At 35.3% G+C, this 19326-nt stretch overlaps 1 protein-coding gene across 1 annotated transcript in view; it reads right to left on the bottom strand.

The window, feature by feature from the left end:
• The window catches only part of LOC134528227 (gephyrin), a 57343-nt gene extending 39217 nt beyond the window's left edge, over positions 1 to 18126 (bottom strand). The window contains exon 1 of the mRNA XM_063361647.1: positions 17912 to 18126. Within this exon, the coding sequence (XP_063217717.1) occupies positions 17912 to 17939 (28 nt within the window). The 5' untranslated portion in view covers positions 17940 to 18126. The remainder of the gene's footprint in view (positions 1 to 17911) is intronic.
• Positions 18127 to 19326: the final 1200 nt, after the last annotated feature.

The following is a 19326-nucleotide window of genomic DNA, read 5'->3' as shown; positions in this document are numbered from 1 at the left end:
ATTGAGACACCGCATCGTAGCAGCTGCTCTTACCATCACTCCTGATATTCTGGGTCAGGTATGGGCAGAATTGGACTATTGATTAGATGTGTGTCGTGTGACGCAAGGTGGACACATAGAACATTTATAACTAATGAAAAAAAACTTTGAGAGTTTTTCTTTCACGTGGTATATAATTTGTTACATAATTCTTAGCCATTTCACTGTACCGATTTTTTAAAATGTTTCACGGACTTTATAATTATCCTGTATGTATATATATATATATATATATATATATATATACATAAGTACTAGCCTTTTTTAAAATATCATTATGGAAATGTACCTGTGAAATAAGAAATGCAACCCATTAGAAAACAGGAAAAAATGTACTGAGAAGAAAAACTACAGTAGCAATAAATTCTGAGCGAAATAAAAAAGCAGGGAACAAACACAGTAGCGCAACCCGGCAGCCAATCTCAACAGCTGGAATCCTACCGTGAAAATTTGAACGAAAGCGGCTAATTTGGTATCTGATTACAGAATGTGCAGAACTATAGAATTATGTATTAACCTCTCACTGTCAATGTTTTCAATTTTCCAAAGAACACCAGAGTTAATTTAACAATTTTAATATACCTACAATCTAGTCAAAACAAACACACTAAGGCTAATAATAATTTTTTTAAGAAAACTTTGACTAATAAATGTATCATGCCCATGTCTACATATTCTACATGCAACCACAAGAACATATTCCTCAAAACAAATTACCAACAGAAAACAGTGAACAAAGTTTAAACTGGAAAAAATACAAGAAGGTTAAGTTATGTGAACTACGATACACTCAAGGAAAAAAAGAGCAACAAAAAGCAAATTAAGATATTCACTAGAAATAAAAATAATTTTGGAAAAGCATTGATTTAAGTATGCAACATAATGGAGAAACATTTATTCATTTTGAAACAACACAACTGCAAAACTAAAACATGTCTCTGATCTTAGTATAAGAAATTAATTATATATTAATATTCTTTACAATTTTATTTTTACAGGGAAAATATCATTAACTCCACTCTTTCTCTTAATAAAATATTTTATGACTTATTACTTTCTTGCACACTTGAGGAGTTCCATAATAATATTTTTAAATTTCTAACATTCCTTGATAAATTACAATCAACCACACCACCAAAACCAACACAAAAAAAAAACAATAATGTCCCCCCCCTCCCCTTTCCCATACGTAAGTTACAGTACGTTATAACTAAATTTGCATAATACATTTTGTTATGATTTATGTGGTGAGAACTACTGGGTTCGTAAGAGTTAGCCAAATTAATTAATTAGTACAGTTTTATTTATTACTAATGGCTACACTATAAATTTAATTACTGCGCTCAAGATCTCTGTCCACAACAATTAGTCCTACACTGATCATTGAAACATTAACACTTTCCACTGGAGCTTGGCTCGACTGTGGCTCGCTCTTCTGACCGCCTCTGTCCGCTTCCTTCGCACACTCACCCACGCCGCGCCGCAGCACAGTCCTCAACTATCGCTCGTCGCAACCGACTGGCTCGCCAGGCCTTCTCGCAGGTATCGCCTCCCGATAGGTCCGCTCACCAAGGGCCACTTGACCTCTTCACCTCTCTCTGATCGCACGGGTATAGACTGTATCACTCCCCGAGGGGGAGACTCTCTCCCCATACTCTCAGAACTCTCGCGGAGGCCGGTGGCGTCGCTTATATACCGTGGCGTCCTTCTCGAAGGGACCAGAGCAGCTGTGATGGGCCAACCCGACGCCCGAAACACCCAGAACAGAGACGCTTATTCATGCCACTCCTCGCAGGCAGCTAAAAGATGACAATAGCCCAAGGCAGGATGGTGCGTGGGGAGCAGAGGGGGGGTGGGTAATCCATCCGGGCACGCGTGCCATGATTTACGTCGATGGACGGTGCATGACCTCAGTGGCAGTGCGTGGCCGGCAGTCTGCTCCGAACCTGGTGCACATCGTGGTCTTGTCTCTCGCGTTCATAACAATATTATATTTTAAAATGAATTACAAATTCACTATACTTTAATTCTTTCAGTGATCTGTTTCTTGCACATCACAAAATTTTACGATGCTAAAAATTAGTTTAGAAATTTTTAAGAACAGATAGACTGCACCATAGGCATACCCAGGGGGGGGGGGGTGTTTTGGGGGTTCAAACCCCCCCCCCCCCCCCCCCCCCCCCCCGAAATGAGGCAAGAAAATTATGAACACTCATGTCATTCGAGCTCAATTTCTAAAAACAGAGCAACGAGAGAAATAACGTCACCAAGCAGCCCATTTGGTAAGTAAACGTAAACAAATTTGAATTGCAGTGGTTGGTTCTTGATAGGTCAGTCTAAATTCTCAAATCGCGGTGATTGGTCTATGGAATAATCAGTTCAACTCTACTTTGATTATGTTTTAGATTTGCTTAGTAGAATTGGGCATTGAGTAACAGTAGCGATTGCGACCTAATTTCATACAAAACTCTATAAAAGTATTAAAAACATGGGGGGGGGGGGGGGGAAATTGGACTTTTTTGGTCGTTTTGTCAAGTCAGGTACTTTCATTTAAATACTGTACATCTGTACGTATAACACGAAGAAAAAAGTTTGATGTCGCAAGGTGCGTAATTTTAAACGACTGTTACAAACATTGAAAAGCTGAAATGTAAATTTCTCGCCTCAGATGAAAGGGACCTTGTTGAGTGCAACGTGGTGTGAAGTTGTGTTTGAGTCAGTAGCTTAATGGCCTCAACTCAATGTGTAGGTGTTTTTAGAGAATATTGTAATAGAACAATATATTTTAATATATATAATATACTAGCTGCCCGACCCAGCTTCGCACGGCTATACTAATGGGGGAAAAATGAGACTAAATATTCCATTTACAGTAATAATAAATGAAATAAAATGCAATTAATTTCGACAAAAATTTATTACAATGCTTTGTATTGTACTGGAGAGAAAACGAGTAGCACCGATGGTTTCCCGATACGTACAACTGATGTACCCGTACTTCGCTACGGCAGTCTACAGGCAGAACACTTGCGCCGCTCATTATACATGCCCCTCCTTGTGGGTACGCCACTGCCGCACCTCGAATGGAAAAAAAATCAAAGCAATGCTTGTTGCCATGGAGACGCAGAAGGCATAAACAATGCACAATCCTGCTGTCCCACTGTTGCCCTGGCTTAACCACCCTTGGGAGTTGATTTTCGGAAAACGTCATCCTGCATAACATGAGGAACATTACTGTCAAGTTCAAATCTGTAGGATATAAAATTGAAAAAAGGGCAATTTTTGATATTTAAAGTCCCCATAAAATTTCAAAGGTGATGAGGACTGCACTAATAGTGAATTAGTTGTTGCCATAGAAACGAATGACGCATCAACAAAGAAACAGCCATTGCCATGGTGATTTTCTACCAAAAACTGGAATTTTGATATTTTACACCCCCAAAACTCCCTTTGGGAGCTGATTTTCGGAAAATCATATCTTAGTGAGCATCTACATACATCACAAAATGAGTAACTATGCTAAGTTTCAATCGGTTGAAAGATTTCAAGTCAATCGTAATGAGTCAGTCAGTGGTATTTCGCAGAAATATATTTTTAAATTTAAATAATTTTACATTAAATAATAATTAAATCTATACAGAAATATGCCTCGAATTGAAAAAAAAAATTGATCTAAGCGATGCCCGTTGCCATGAAGACGCAGAAGGCATAAACAATGAAAAATCCCGTTGTCATGGAGATGGAGTACCCACTGTTGCCAGTGCTGAAACACCCTTGGGAGCCGATTTCCAGAAAACGCTGTCATTAATCGAAATAAAATGTAGCCTATATATTAAGTTGGAGAAATATCGTGACACGAGATTTTTATATATAAAGATTTAATTCTGTTTTGCTACACTTGAATTGTAAAGCCTGAATTACAACAGCCCGTCGCATCCGTCTGTCAGCAACAAGCGATATACAACTTCACTTCACTTCACTTCACTTCACTTCACTTCACTGCTTGGATTTTGGACTTGAGCGGTATCCGTTTAGCCAGAAATATCAATTTAATTATTCATTTTCATCATCTTTTATTGCAAGTGTATATTTTGAATAAGTCTCAGTTTTACTCCCATGCCTTACCTGGGACTCAAACCCAGAACCTCTCCCACCATAAGCCGGTGTGCATCCGACTACGCTACGGAGGTCGGCTGGCGATTTACAACACTCCGCTCGTCCGTCATATTATTTCTCCACGTCAATGCTGACAACTGTTGAGAAAACTTAACAATTTGGGGGAAAAAATGATCATATGTAATTATATTACTTAAACAATTATGTAAAGTAAGTAGGTGCTTGAAACTCATTTAACTTAGAGTGTTTTTTTTTTTCGGTATGTATTTTCACATTTCCAAAAAAGAGCTTTCGAAATGTGTCTAAACGTAAGCTAAGAAATTATTTTGGAATCAGCTAAACAGTTAAACAAAATTTAATACATTTTAATATAATATTTTATATGCAAACACCTAGAAGACATAAGGAGGTTATAGTTTCATCCGTTCACCCGTCAAAAGTATAAAGTTACCAATCTTTAGACGGACGAGTGGATGACATTTTTCAGTCCATCTTATTGGGTGCAGGTCACGTAATTGACAGACGGATGACGGATGGACGGGCTATTGTAATTCCGGCCTTAGTTGCTAACACCCTTACAAACAAATTATACAGTAATTATTCTATTGTCATGCCGTAACTTATTAGGAATAAGTTTGTAAAGTGCGTACGTAAATTCGTTAAGCTAACTAATTATATATATATATATATTTTTTTTTTTTGGGGGGTTTTGTAGGTATTTTAATATTGTAATGTGAATTTACTTAAGTTAATTGAAAGAAAAATTACGTACAAATTACATATCAACAATAGCCCAGGTGAAAAAATGAAATGTGAGACTATTCTATTTATTTACTATGGAAATATTTAATTTTTGGTGTTTGTGCAGTTTTTCCTAGAAATCTGGAAGAACACCCCCCGAAAAAAATTCCTGGGTACGCCTATGGACTGCACTATTAGTAGTGAAATCATAATTAGCAAAATTGGCATCACATATAGTAACAAGTGTTGTCTTCACAATCAGCAAGGGGCAGCTGTTTATACCCTGACACATTTGTCTCTACCCGCCAACCATCAAGGTGCCTAGTGTAGACTATAGACAAGAATGTCATAGAAATCTGCTGAAAACTTATTTGGAAATGAGCCAAGAGACATTGATTGTGGGTTCATTTGCACAACACTACATTATTTTCTTCCTCTCCTGTCTAGCGTTTCATGCAAGGCTGCATGTCATCTCCTGTGAAGGCTACAGTCACAAATATATCAGTAGCAACAGTGTTAAAATAAATGGTGATGTCTCAGTGAGAAAACCTGACTAGTTTTACTAAGAGAAAGTCACAGTTTCAGTTGTAGACAAGAACAGATAATAATTATATACCAATGCTACACTAGCAATTGCTCAATGCTATTGCTTCTAATCCAATCATATTTGCTGAGAAAATTTTTTTTTTTTTAATTCTACTTCTACAAATTTTTATAATTTGTACTGACAAGTAATTTCTTCTTTTCAGTTAAAACATAGCACAGTAAATCCGAAGTTACAGTGACCATATCTTAGTTTCTTATCAAAGGTAAAGCCAATTTGGCTATGGTTAAGACAAAGTCATTTGTTTGTTTCACTTTATTTCTGTAGCATTAAATAATCTATCAAAAAAAACAAGCTATTCATTTCACACAAAAAAAAGTGCAAAAATAAAGTTTCTAAAAAAAAAAAATTTCTTGTTTGTTTACAACAGTCTATACAACATTTGTCATACAAGATCATATCGTAGGTAATTATGTGTATATTTTGATTTCCCTCTTCAATACCTCACATCATAATGCTAACTACAGCTAAGAGCGTAGCCAAGTTGCATAGTGTTTTATGAATAATCCATGACATTACAAGAACAGAATTCATTAGACACATTACAAGAAGTGTGAGAGCAAAAGAAGAACCTCTTCCGCAGAATTTCTTGACCCAGGGAGGAAAAGGGGGGGGGGAAAGGAAATATCTCCAGGTATCCAATCCCCTGGCAGTAAAACACATTAGCTTCAAACTATTTGAATATATACACTGCGCCCAACTTGCAAGCTATCCTGAGTGTTTTAACTAGTGTCTAACCAATTCAGCTGCCTAGCTATACATTAACAAATTTTAATCTTGTTTACAAAGTTTTCAAGGTGGCTTTTTTTTTGGAATGCCTACAGTGTGAAAACATCATTATAAATATCCCAACCTTGAAAAGAACTAAGCCGATGATATGCTCCCAGTTTTGCTGATCCAAACTAAATCCTTAAAGAACATTATCTTGATCTGATCACATTCACATAAGAACTTGTGGGTGTGCTCTGGGGAAAAAAATATGATTTTAAATTTTTACAACACATTCAGCGACAAGTTCAGGCAATGGACTCCAACAAATACCAGTGCAGAATAGCTGTTGCTTTCTGCTTTAACATCAGCAAAGTTGCATTAACTACAGTTTCAGCTACAAAGCTCTTTTAGAGTCATATTGCTCCTTGCTACATCAAGGACATTACACAAAAAGAGCTATCCCACAACTGACCAGCTAAATTTTTTCACCCTTATGTATTTATGAGCAAACTCAGTACAATAGAGAGACATATAAGTATTGCAAAATAAATAAACTCAATTCCCAGCTTATTTAAATGCTATTTTTTTTACTCTCAACCACCATCTCTTAAGGGTCCCGGCTACCTGGTGCATAGCTTCAGAAAAAACCAAGCAAAATAAGAAATACTAGATATATACGAGTAGGCTCTGTTTACAAAAAAAAAACCATTTAAGAATACACTGAAGGCATATAAGTAGTTCCGTTACCGTATTTCTGTTTTTAACTGTATGTTTAGAAGAGTGAAAATGGCTAAAAAGCATGTTTTTTGAATAAAATTTAGGCATGAAACACCCAGTAAAGATTTTTTAAGCACTCAAGGGACTTACATTTAACATCTATCTTCATTTCTACGTATATAATGTTATGGTTACCACACAAATATCATAGTTGCCATATCCACGACGAGAAGACTGCGCGCAAATCCACAGCCTTGTACTTATACACGATACCGTGCTAGAAGCACCAGCAAGCATCGCACTTATCATTCCGCCTCACTAACACAAAAATACCTTTGACTAGACGGGCCCCTAGAACAAACAATGTAGACAATTTAAAAAAAAAAATTTCACACACTGATATGACAATGAAGTTGAGTGACCCGGAGACTATTTCTGCATTCCCAGTCGTCGCTATGGGGATATGACCATGGCGTGGCTTGGAAGTACTAGGCAAGATGATTCTGCAAGGGGATGCCATTGCCTTTTGTAGTATGCAGGTGAAAGGACAACACAACCAACACCCAATCCTCAACCCTGGAAAGGAATTTTTTAATACGTGAAAAAAATTGTGGACCCGAGCCGGGAATTGAATCTGGTGAACTTTGGCTCACCGCCCAGGAGTTCTAACTACTGTGTGTGTTGAACACTGCGTTTTTGTAAGGTCTTAAATTATTCATCAAATATTACCTTTTTAGGCTGTCAAATTAAAAAAAAAAAAAAAAACATTAAGTACTACATATTGTGAATCTATGTGAAGGACTAAACAAACTTGTCTTATCTTGTAGCTTTAGTAGACTGTTGCAAACAAACAGAACAACATTATCTTTGTGCACTTACTTTGTGCACAATTTTTTTGTGAAAATCAATACCTAAGCTAGTATTTTTGAAAGCTTATTTGTCAAATTGTTTGTACAAAAATAAAGTGAAACAAATGACTTTATCTTAACCATAGCCAAAAGTATCTTTCCCTTCGATAAGAAACCAAGATATAGTCACCTTAACTTCAGACTGACTGTGCTACATTCTGATTGCAAAGAAGAAATTACTTGAACGAATACAAATTAAGATAACTTAATCCTTTAAATTTATTAATTAAGCTGCATCTTTAAAAATAAAGATTTAAGTAACAAATTTTTTTCAAAATTAACTACTGGCCTTCCACAAAACATAACTGTTACTACTACATTGTTTTCATAGTTAACTACTTAACAGTTTTAACAGTTAATGAGCCAAAGCACATCCCAGCTTTACATGACTCAATAAATGCAGTTAATTTAGCATGCAGGACTGATTAAAATTCTTGCGAGACAAACACATTAGTAGTTCATTCAAACAAAATTTTGCAAGCTGCTACCTTCATATTATGCTGCTTGCTTAAATTCTGTTACCTTAGTAGTTCATTTGCAGCATAACCGAAAGCTGCATTTCACTTGACATATACTGAAAAAAATAAGTCATATGCATTCACTTAAAAGGTAGGCATATCTTCTAGCTAATGTTTTCATAAGCTAAACTCTATTTTTCCTTAATATACATTCTACCAGATTAACATACTGTCTGGAAGAAACAAACACAACTGAGACCACCATAATTTGATACATTTTATATCATTCAGCAGATAATGAGCACAGTAGGAAAATAATATAATACTTCAGTGCATAAAATGTGATAAATTCATACTGATCATAAAATTTACTTCTAAGATATATATGGTTGTCAAGTCTGGGTGGGTAACCTTCAAAATTTTAGTTCTTAAATTTCCTGATTCATACTTTGGTTTCTGGAGCACTGAGTCAGAACTCAAAAAATTCAAAGTTTAATAATATTAAATATGCAGTGTTTGTCTTTAGCCTTTCTCTCCATAAAAGCATTGTAAATAATGTTTTAAGTAGTATATATTTTTTTACTGGTTGTAATACAAACCTGTCATTGATTGGTTGCTCTTTGGTCTCATAATGAACCACTCTTAAATTCTTTCACCTCCATAGTGCAATATCACTACGAAAATAACTGATATTGTACCTCCAATAAATATCAAACTTTTAAAAAAAAATCTATTCCTCACATTTATAGCAAAAATTAAACAAGAAATAAATGCCAAAAAAAATGTTTCTTGAAACTTTAACCACGGCAAAATTTTTTCTTCTATGTAAAATTTAGACAGCATTTTAGTATTATTTTTTTTATTTTTAGCAAAATCCATATGTTGATTGTGTAATGGAACTTGTGGTACAGCAAGTAAAAGTGTGTTAGGCCTAAATTCGCACGACAGTGTTCAAGCACAGTTTACGGGATACCGCAGCACGCAGTGGTATGCAGCCCGTGCCACTTTGCACACTGGCAGCCACCGCATAAAGAAAAGGAGAAGCGAGTTGCCTAGCAGCACAGACAGTCTACAAGAGTCATGCGCTGAGTCCCGGGTTTAAGTCCAGATCAGGTTAGGAGCATGCAGGGGCACATCAGTCACTTGAATGGGGGTGTCGTCTGTAACAAGAATAAATAAATTGGGATCCTTGTGTAAGCGGAAAGCTGAGTATGCTTATTGAACTTTGACTTCCTACAGTGTAGCTGGTAGCTATCCACTTATCCTGGAGCAGGGATGGATTAAGGATCCCACATTATTGCTTTATTTATATATATTTATATATATATATATATATATATATATATATATATATATATATATATATAAGAAAATGATAAATAATTTTATCAAAATGATAGAAAGGCTAACCCAAACATTTTTTTTAGAAGACTTAGAAGTTAGCATGATTTAAGATAACGTTTAAAATTAAGTTTTATTACTCAGTTATCACATGGTTCGTCTAAGTTTTCCTTCAATGACACTCTTTTTTTTTTACTAAGTTTCAACTTAGAGGGTTCTTACGTTGAGGGGAAATTGGCCAAACTAAACCTAAGAACCTACTCAAATTAAATGGAGAAGTGTTACGACCTTGGATCACAGCAAACTCATCAGATATGAGGCACACCTACCAGAGAGTAGATGTCACATGCCCTTATCTCTCAGTGCAACCTTACTTAGCCTGGCTAAGTCAGGGCTGCACATTCACATAATGACTGTGTTTTTACACTCAAGAATGAAATAGCCCTGTTCAAACACAGACACTATTCTTTTTATGCATAAATGTGTCTTGCCACACAAGTAATCTGCATTAACATGACCGTAAATAACACCTTGATAAGAAATACCAGCCTCACTCATAAAAACACAGTCAAAAAGCAATGTAGCTAAGATTATGTTATTCGGTAGTGGGGTAGATCCAAAGTAAAATTAGCAAAAATTTTTTCATTTTTATATTACTTAGACTAATTAACAAATGCTAAGCCAAAATGTTGCTTAAATGTTTGGCCACCTTTTGGCATATTTTTAATTAATTTAAGTGATATAATTGTATATATTTTTTTTAAATTTTACTTTCGATTTTTTCCACCATCAATTTATCCGAACTTACCCCACCACTGTATATTTAAACCCATTCAACTGCTATGCCCCGTTGGGGTAATTTACTGTCCTTTCAGTATGTGAACTCACTGTTTTAATTTAAACATTTTGTAACTCAAATATTTTAAGTCCCTTTGACATTATGTTTCAAAGTTTGATAGTTTTTTATATTTGTGGATATTCAAGCAATTATTTTTTGACACTATATTAATACTTCATTTAGTTTGCAATAAGAGTTGATCATGTTTTAATTTTAATTTTAGCATTATCTGCCAAAAGGTAGAGTAGCACATGACTGTAATTATTTTTTAATCATAAACTTAAAAAGTTCAAAGTTACATTTATCTGGGACAAACAAAACAAAATACAAAAATAAAAAGGAACTATCTTATATTCCAGTAAGCTACAATCTGCATACACTTTGTCATGCTTTCCAAGGGCAAAGCGTTTGAAAAGTTCTGATAAGCACATGGACAAGGATTTCACTTCAGCTCTAGGTTCGTGAATAGCCCCTGGTGCACAAGTAACAATGGGCTGTGATGACGATCATTGTAACATTGACATAAAACATGCTGCATGCCGGAAATGGAGGGGTTAGGGAGGAAGAGGAAGCAAGCTTCACTGGCTGCTTTCATTTTTTGTGTCCTGGACTTGTCTGTGACCATGATTGCTGAGGCATCACGCTAGTGTGGCGAGAGTTGCAGGTCCGGTCCCAACTTCATACGACCAAAACATCTGGCCACAGTCTGCGTTTTGATAAAAGCTGAATTAATATTTGTTTTTTTTGGGGGGGAGGGAGGTATTAATTATTATTATGTATGAAAAATATCTTTTTAACTGATGCAACTGCACATTAAAAAAACAAACACACACACTTCAAAGCAAAATGTGTGTAAATTAATAATTTTCTTTCTTAAAAAATGAACACGTCTTAAATTTTTATAAGACCATGTCTCAAGAGGCTGAGGAATGCCACTTTTATGCTTTTGCTTACATTTACGTTAAAACATTTTCATTCAGAGATCTATTGCGTATTGATTTGTTTGAAAGTTCATAGCAAAAAAAAAGAGAAAACAAAAGAGTAAAAGCAAAAGAGATAAAGAGAAAGAAAGAGAGAAACAGAACGAGAGCATTAACTGCATTCTCTCTGATGCATATTTGTTTCTAGCTTATCTGGCTAGCACGATTCTCAGATATTTTAAAAATTTTATGTCCACTAAATAAGTAACCCTAGAAACTATGTACTTGAAAATAAAATTTACAGGTAAGACAAAAAAAAATTGTTACTTGAGAATTACCACTGGTTAACAAAATGTATACCTCATAGTGCCTTAGATATAATTTTATTTGAGTATTAATAATACTAAGCAAGATAAACACACTTATAAATACTTACAGTAAAATTATACTTACATTAACTGTATATTAACAACTCAAACAAAAATTTAAAACAAACATAAAGGGAGGAGGCAATTACCAATTATCTTATTTTAACATTAGAGAGGTATGAAAAAATGGTATGTACCATCCATATATAAAGTTCTTGTTTATGTAGCTTGGAAAAGACATGCAAAAAAAGCTGTCGAACATAATGTAAAAAGTAAATTACTGATGCAAAATTGGAGTTACGATATTTGATAATCAGGCTTATGCTATATATTTAAACCAATTTTTACAGAGTTTATTACAATTATTTCTTGTTATTTCAAACAACACTTTTAACATATTTATATTTTTTAAGTAAAAATTTGTTTAGCCGCGTTTAGCGATTTTTTGTAGGAGCAAAACTTATGGGTTCGCGTCACCGACATGCTAGTGACGTGTTGCGCCAGACTGGCGACACACAGCAGCCTGTGTACATGCATACGCATATAAGCACTAATACATTGTACATATGTATATACTCGACTGTATCATGTGCGTGTTGGACTCTTTTCGGATGGGTAAAATATTGTGAGTTTGCATCACTGACATGCTGTAGTAGCAGTAAGTGAAGTTAAATTGACCTAGTTGAGCAATTTTCTTTTGTTTATTTATTTACTGAATGTTGATTAGTTAGTAGGTAGTTAAGTTGGATTATGTTTTTTCTTTTGTTAATTTTATTTTTTTAATGATAAAAATTTATTTCTTCAAATTTTAAAGTTATTATTGGTAGGGGCAAATCTTATTGGTTTGGGGTCGTCCATTAATCACGTGATGTTTTTTTTTAGCAAATTTTAAACCCCCCCTCCCCCCTAGTGATTTGTGGTGAGGTTTCAGACCAACCACCCCCCCCCCCCCCCTCAATACATCACGTGTATTTTTTGGTGCAAAATATTTTTAAGAATTTCGGAATATTATCTTTAAATATAGGTATAATCTAATTTAATTCTGGAAAATTAAGCACAGTGATAAAAATGTCCAGACACACATTTAGGTTGCAGGTTTATTCTCACTGGCATAAAAATAATAAAGGAAAGGGTTATATGTGATTTACGCATGTATTCGGCGCCAAAATCACAGTCTTACTGGCGACTGGCAAGCCGAGCCGGGTGGTTCATGTTGCGGTGGGCGGGGATATTGTTGCCTGGCTAAGGCGAGTCAAGGTCATGCATCGCTTTTCGGTTTAGTAGAAATCGGGCGGGGAAAAAAATACACGTGATATCTCTCTACACCCCCCTTCCCCCTTTGTGATATTTTGTGATTTTTCCCGACACCCCCCCCCCCCCCCCTTTTCGAGCCTCACGTGATTAATGGACGATCCCTTTGTGTCACTGACATACTAGTGATATAATACCAAAATCATTTTCTTACCTACATTTGATGTAGAAATGATGTCATATTACACATTTCAAAATAAAGTTTTCAGTTTTCACTTCTGTCGACAATCCCCATGACTGCCTTTATGTTTTTTCCCCTTTAATTGTCCAGTTTTGCATTAAAAAGTTCTTTGTTAATTCAATTCAAGTTGGTAGCATTATTAAATCATTTGGCATTTAAAAGAATGTTTAGTGTAATGGTGCATTTTCTTGTGGTTTTTGCTACTTGTTAGTGTCAAATTTTGATGATTTGACAATTATATGAATATTTTATTGAATCCACTAAGTATAATCACAAATGAGTGTTGAGAAGTGATACTACCTTTGAAACAAGGAATTTTTGTGCATTTATTTTCCTTTAAGTTCATGTTGTTATAAAATTATTTTGCATTGCCATCAGTTGCTGTAAATTTCTTGCGGAGCCTAGAAAATTGTAACTGACTGTGCATTTCCACCATTTTACAGAATTGACTGGTTGTGTTACTTTAGACATTAAAAATTTTTTAAAGTGACAATTTAATTATTGTGTGTGTGATTTTCATAAATTTTTAAAATGAGTAAATATTGATGGAAAATCCTTAAAAAAAACACCATAAAACAAAAGTTATAGGCTACTACAAGATATGTTTTAAAAAAGAAAAAAATATATATTATCAAGGAAAATTTATTATATTGATGTTATTCCAATTTGATGCCATTTTGTTTTCTAGAGAGGAAGTTGAGCGATTAAAATATTTATTTCCACATTATTTTCCATTAGTAAGTTATTTCATTGTGTGAAGGGTTTACAGTATACCAGTTTGAAAAACTTTCCCATTTAAATTCCCCCCCCCCCCCCCCCCCCCCCGTCACAATTTCCATGGTATTCATAGCCCTCCCCACTATTGAATTTCTAAGAACTATAGAAATTGGAAATGTTTTTATTTTGCAGCATAATTAAGCAACACTGATAGTAGGAATACTCAAAAATTACCATTTTCATAACATTTTTATTTAGAAGAGCCACTAAATTACAATTGCTGAATTCACAAAGGCCTACAGAATAACTTAAATCCCCAATGGCTGCTTAAAATTTGAAGCAAGACAGGCATGGTGGGGTCTCGAATAATTTTAGAAGTCTTAGTAAGTAAGCTATTGGCCGGGCAACAACTCAGGGCCCTGCGGTAAGCGGGACCCCGCGTCTGTGTTCTTAATTTTTGTTTTACATGTTTGTCTAGTTTTCTGTTAAATATATGGACATTAATGGGAAAAGGGAAATTAAAATTTTACTATTACAGTAAACTCCCTATTATCCGCGGGCGGATGATCCGCGGTGCGGGTTATCCGCGCATGCTACGAAAAAAACAAGTACATATGTAAATCTGTATTTTATTTCAAGTGAGCAAGTTTGAACTCTACAGACGAGTGTATTGTGTGCAGTATACAGTAAAACGCCACAGGCTAGCTCAGTGCGAAGGCGCAGATGACTCACGAAGCGGCTTTGCAACACATCGTCGGACTGCTTCACTATTTAGAGGAACAAGACGACGATGCGCAGTTGGCTGAAAAACTTATGTTGCGGAAATTCAATGAAGAACTAAGAAAATATGTTTACAAGGTAAGAAACAAAAGAAAGTGACTGAGTTTTTCAAAAAGTTGTAAATTTAAAGAGTTGTGCTTTTTTAATGTCTAACGGTCTCTGAGTACGTACAAGTATGTACTGTATCCTTGTTACGAAGTAAGTACCGAGCACCTATATGTTAACATCTATGAAATGTATTGTATGTTAATTATTCAGTAAAATACTAAAATTTTAGCATCATTTAATAATTTTTACTGTTAATTGTAAAGTTTTACTGAACATAAATTTCTAGGTTTTTAAGTTGAAATTAATGTTTCCTTTTTTGTTTCCCATTTTCGTCTGTTTTGCGGATTATCAGCGATTTTCATTATCCGCTGTGGCCTTGCCACTTAAATTCGCGGATAATCAGGAGCGTACTGTATGTAAATTAAATTCAATTAATAATTTTGTATTAGCAGATATTTCAAATATTTTATTGTCACGTTAATGATGCAATACACCGGAATTCGTTCATAGGCATTTATATAACTGATCCAAGGATAATTTATCAGGAAAAAATGATATAAATTAGCAAAAACATTGTCCAAACTTAAGTTCTAAGTTGGCTAGAAATTTTGTTTGAAAGAGTTCATTTTTTTTTAATTTTTCCAGGTGAAAGCTTTTATAAAAGTAAATAGCCCAGGGCCCCGCAAAGTCTAGGGCCAACACTGACCATGGAAAACCAAAATCAAGATGGCCAGACCAGATGTGAACCCAGTTCTTCTGTAATGCAAGTCCAGCATCCTAACACTGCACTAAATTGCTCCATCCGACCAAGTAAAGACCCTGCCAAATTCGCACAGTCGTGTCTGTCAGACCATGATGTCCGACCATGCTGTCCAATGGATTCTCTGCAGCAACATGCCACATTCACATGTCTGATGTATCCGGTTTACATGATCATACATAGTGGGAAACACGGTGGATGCTATAGCTATATATTTATCTTGGCTATACTCAAGAACTATATACAAAACAGAAATCAATGTAGATATATATTTCTGGAATTTCAATGCTTTTTAAAATTTAACTGAGAGTTTAATCTATATTTGGATTAAAACTGTTATTTTCATAGCTAGACACATTTAACTTTTCATTTACATTTTCGGGTAAGTACTATTCTTTTCCGTTTTAAATAAACTTAACAGAAAACGAAATAAAAAAAATAGTGCCCTAGACAAAATTATATAAACATACAATTGCAAAGTTTGTTAAGAAATAATTATTTTCACATGATTTTACAGTTGGTTTGAACCATGAACCAATCAAATGCCATATCAGTATTTGCACCATCAGCTCCAATGTATCAGTCAGATGTGACTGCGTGATTGTGGCAGCCCTTGAAAGGTCACCACAAATAATACATGTGAACTTGTATACTATTTCTCATAACAATAACAAAACATATAGTATCTGAAATGACAGCTTAATAATAATTACAAATCTGTACATGTTAAAGAAATAGGTAATACGTACAATATAAAACAATTACAAATAATTGATGTTTTAAGTTCTCACACAAAATACAATGGGGCATTAGTTACTCTCTACTTGAAAATTCAAACAGAATATTGTAAACAAACTATACATTTTAAAGAAAATAAATACTGCAAGTACAATCACAGACATACTTCATTACTGTTGTGTAGTTGGGAAACCATAAAGCATAGCTATCACAGCATCAAATGTAAACTTTTTTGTTTTTCTTTTGTTTTTTCTTCTTTCTTGTCAAAATGTTACGGATTATTTTCTATTTGTTTTGATGGGGTTTTATACTGCACAGTTATAATTAGTGGTTTTAAGGCGATGGGACCTCCAAGAATAAAGTGCACTCCAAACCACTTGATAACCGACTCAGTGCTCACAAATTTGAATCATACAAGAGTGTTGGATTCGATCCCAATATCCTTGTGATCAGGGGCACAAATCTGTAGGTGGGGCCTGCGCGGCACACGAGTTTTGTGTGTGGGTTTCAACTGACACAAGCCATAGTTGGATAGGGTGCGTGAATGTTGTGCATAGTTTGGCCTAAATGCATGCAATTAGCCGAAAACTTTAAAACAAGTACAAAGTTTTCCATAAAACATAAGTGTTGATACATGCAATGACGTCAGTTTATGTGCTATCGCAAATAACAAGTCAGCACTTCGTGCCTCCATACTGCTAAAAAAAAATCCCTGTTAAGGCTTAATGCTTGGGTTTGGAGGCATAGTAGGAAATAACGTTAATTTTTTTTTAAAATTATTATATATGTTCCACTCCATCACAATATCTAAATGCCAAATGTAAAACGTTCTTAAATATGGAAAACCACAGGATCTACAAGGCAATTAAAGCACAACATGGCGGCGACCACTAGCATAGGCTATCTTTTGTGACCTACAAACAGTAAGTTCTCAGAAACCAGTACGAATTAAGAAATGCTGTTTACAGAATAAATAGAGGAATGTCTTTAGTGTTCGAACATAATTTACGAATTTTATTATTTTATTTACAGAAATCCACGATGCGTGAATTTTACCTCAGGTGACAACATGTTCGAATACCACCCTGAAATTTATTAGTGATTTTATCTGTAAAAAGCGAAACTCTATGGTAAGATGGTCCCTCTACCTAAATAACCCCTACATCAGCAGATCCTATGTTGGTGAAAACTAATATTGTAAGCATTGGCTTTAAGGATCGCTTAAGCATTCGCTTGCTGAGGGTATGTTTTGGAGAAAATGTTGAAAATGACACTAAGTACATATATTAATTTTTAACTAATTATCTTTATTGTAAATATAAGCAGTATCATCTTCACATGTTTTGTTAATTGACCGATGTGAAAGTGCAGTACCCCAACTTGTAAATGCAAAATTACGCCAAAAGAGCATTAGAGAGTGCACGGTAGTACTCTCGCTCTTGAGACAGCGCTCTTTGAATTGGAATGTTCAAGATTCAGAAGACGCATGAAACCTGGTTCCATCTCCTCGACAGACACTAGTGTATTTTGCTCAAGGCACCAAAAAATTAATGGCAAGATATCAAACTAAAATACTTCGCCACATTCATATTATGTTGAAACTTGGAAAACTTACCCGTCAATATACCAAATGATATTTTCATCTTCACAACTGTACTCAATTGCTAACACAACGAAACTACACCAACGATCTACTGTCACCGTCTTTCAACACAATCCAAAACACTCCACTCTAAATTACGTAACATTTCAATGGCAATCGTCCACTTCGTGATCCGACTTGTAAATAATCACGGACAGCTGAGCGCACAATGTCGCCAACCAACGCATGATGACGAGGCTTGACTAACTTTCCCTTCCGTCTTCTAAAACATAGATAGGTACATCAATGCTATATAGATGTGAATGTTTTTAAGTGACAAGTTAGGAACCATGGAGTTAGGAACTACATGTATGTGTACTTTTCATTACGTTGCCGTTCCATTAGTTCAGCTATTAATTTGCCTATTTTGATTTTTTTTGTGTTATTTAGGCATTTGTTAAAATCAAGATATTTCCGGCAATCCGACAACGTAATAACGTTAAAGTGTTTTAGTAATGATTTTAAGCTTAAAACGTTTCATTAAACTTGAGCATGGACTTAAATATTGAAGTAATATTTCATGAAACTATTATTTTAATAATATATCCATGTGAAGTTGGAAGTTTAACAAAAACAGCAGACGAAACGAATTTCAGAAGAATTTGGTAAAATTGCGTGCCCTTCGAGCTCCGTTACCCCAATGTTTTTTTTTTTTTAAATATTATTATTTAGAGGTTGTTCTTGTCAACGACCATATATCACGACGTTTGCAGCGTATGGAACAAACCGCGAAATTAATCTATTCCTTTCACACGCATGCATTATTGTTGCGCGCCAATGAACGCGCGATAATTTTTGGCGCGCGCCCATCCGTGGCGCGTTAAATTCAATTTTTCACACAGTGAAGTATTACAAATTTTTAATACTTTCGAAAATGCCTTATGAGTTCCGGCAATTTCAAAGGTAAGGTATCAGAATGTTGATTTTTTAATCTATAATATAAAACTCACTATGTATGTACTTGTGTACATATATTAGAAGTTATACTTATATGGCATTACTAAAAAAATTAACTTGAAACATTTTAAAACACATAGGTACTATGACACTTGGTACATGTTTGTACATTTGTTTTTGCTCAAACGACTTAAATTAGACTGTGACGTCGTACCGACCGAAGGCCATTAGCCCGGCCTCAGCTCGCAGTACTGGCTCCTGCTGGTGGAACGCACCCCTCGCCAAGTCTTCACCCAAATGAGACGAGCGGCGTAACCTTGGTGCATGGAGGGAGTGTCCCCCCCTCCGCACGCCAACCCCTGAGGCAGTTATGATCAGCTCGCGGCCCGGAGCAGACGTGCGCGTACCGTGGGGAGCCTTCAAGTTTTGTCTCTGATTCCTCACGACTGGTAACTATAGTCATCACCGAATACCTTTTTCAACGCAACTCC

This window comes from Bacillus rossius, chromosome 1 (genome assembly GCF_032445375.1).
Source record: "Bacillus rossius redtenbacheri isolate Brsri chromosome 1, Brsri_v3, whole genome shotgun sequence".
Taxonomy (NCBI): Eukaryota; Metazoa; Arthropoda; class Insecta; order Phasmatodea; family Bacillidae; genus Bacillus; species Bacillus rossius.
Note: the sequence above shows the minus strand (reverse complement) of the source record. Positions and strands in the feature narration are given on the sequence as shown.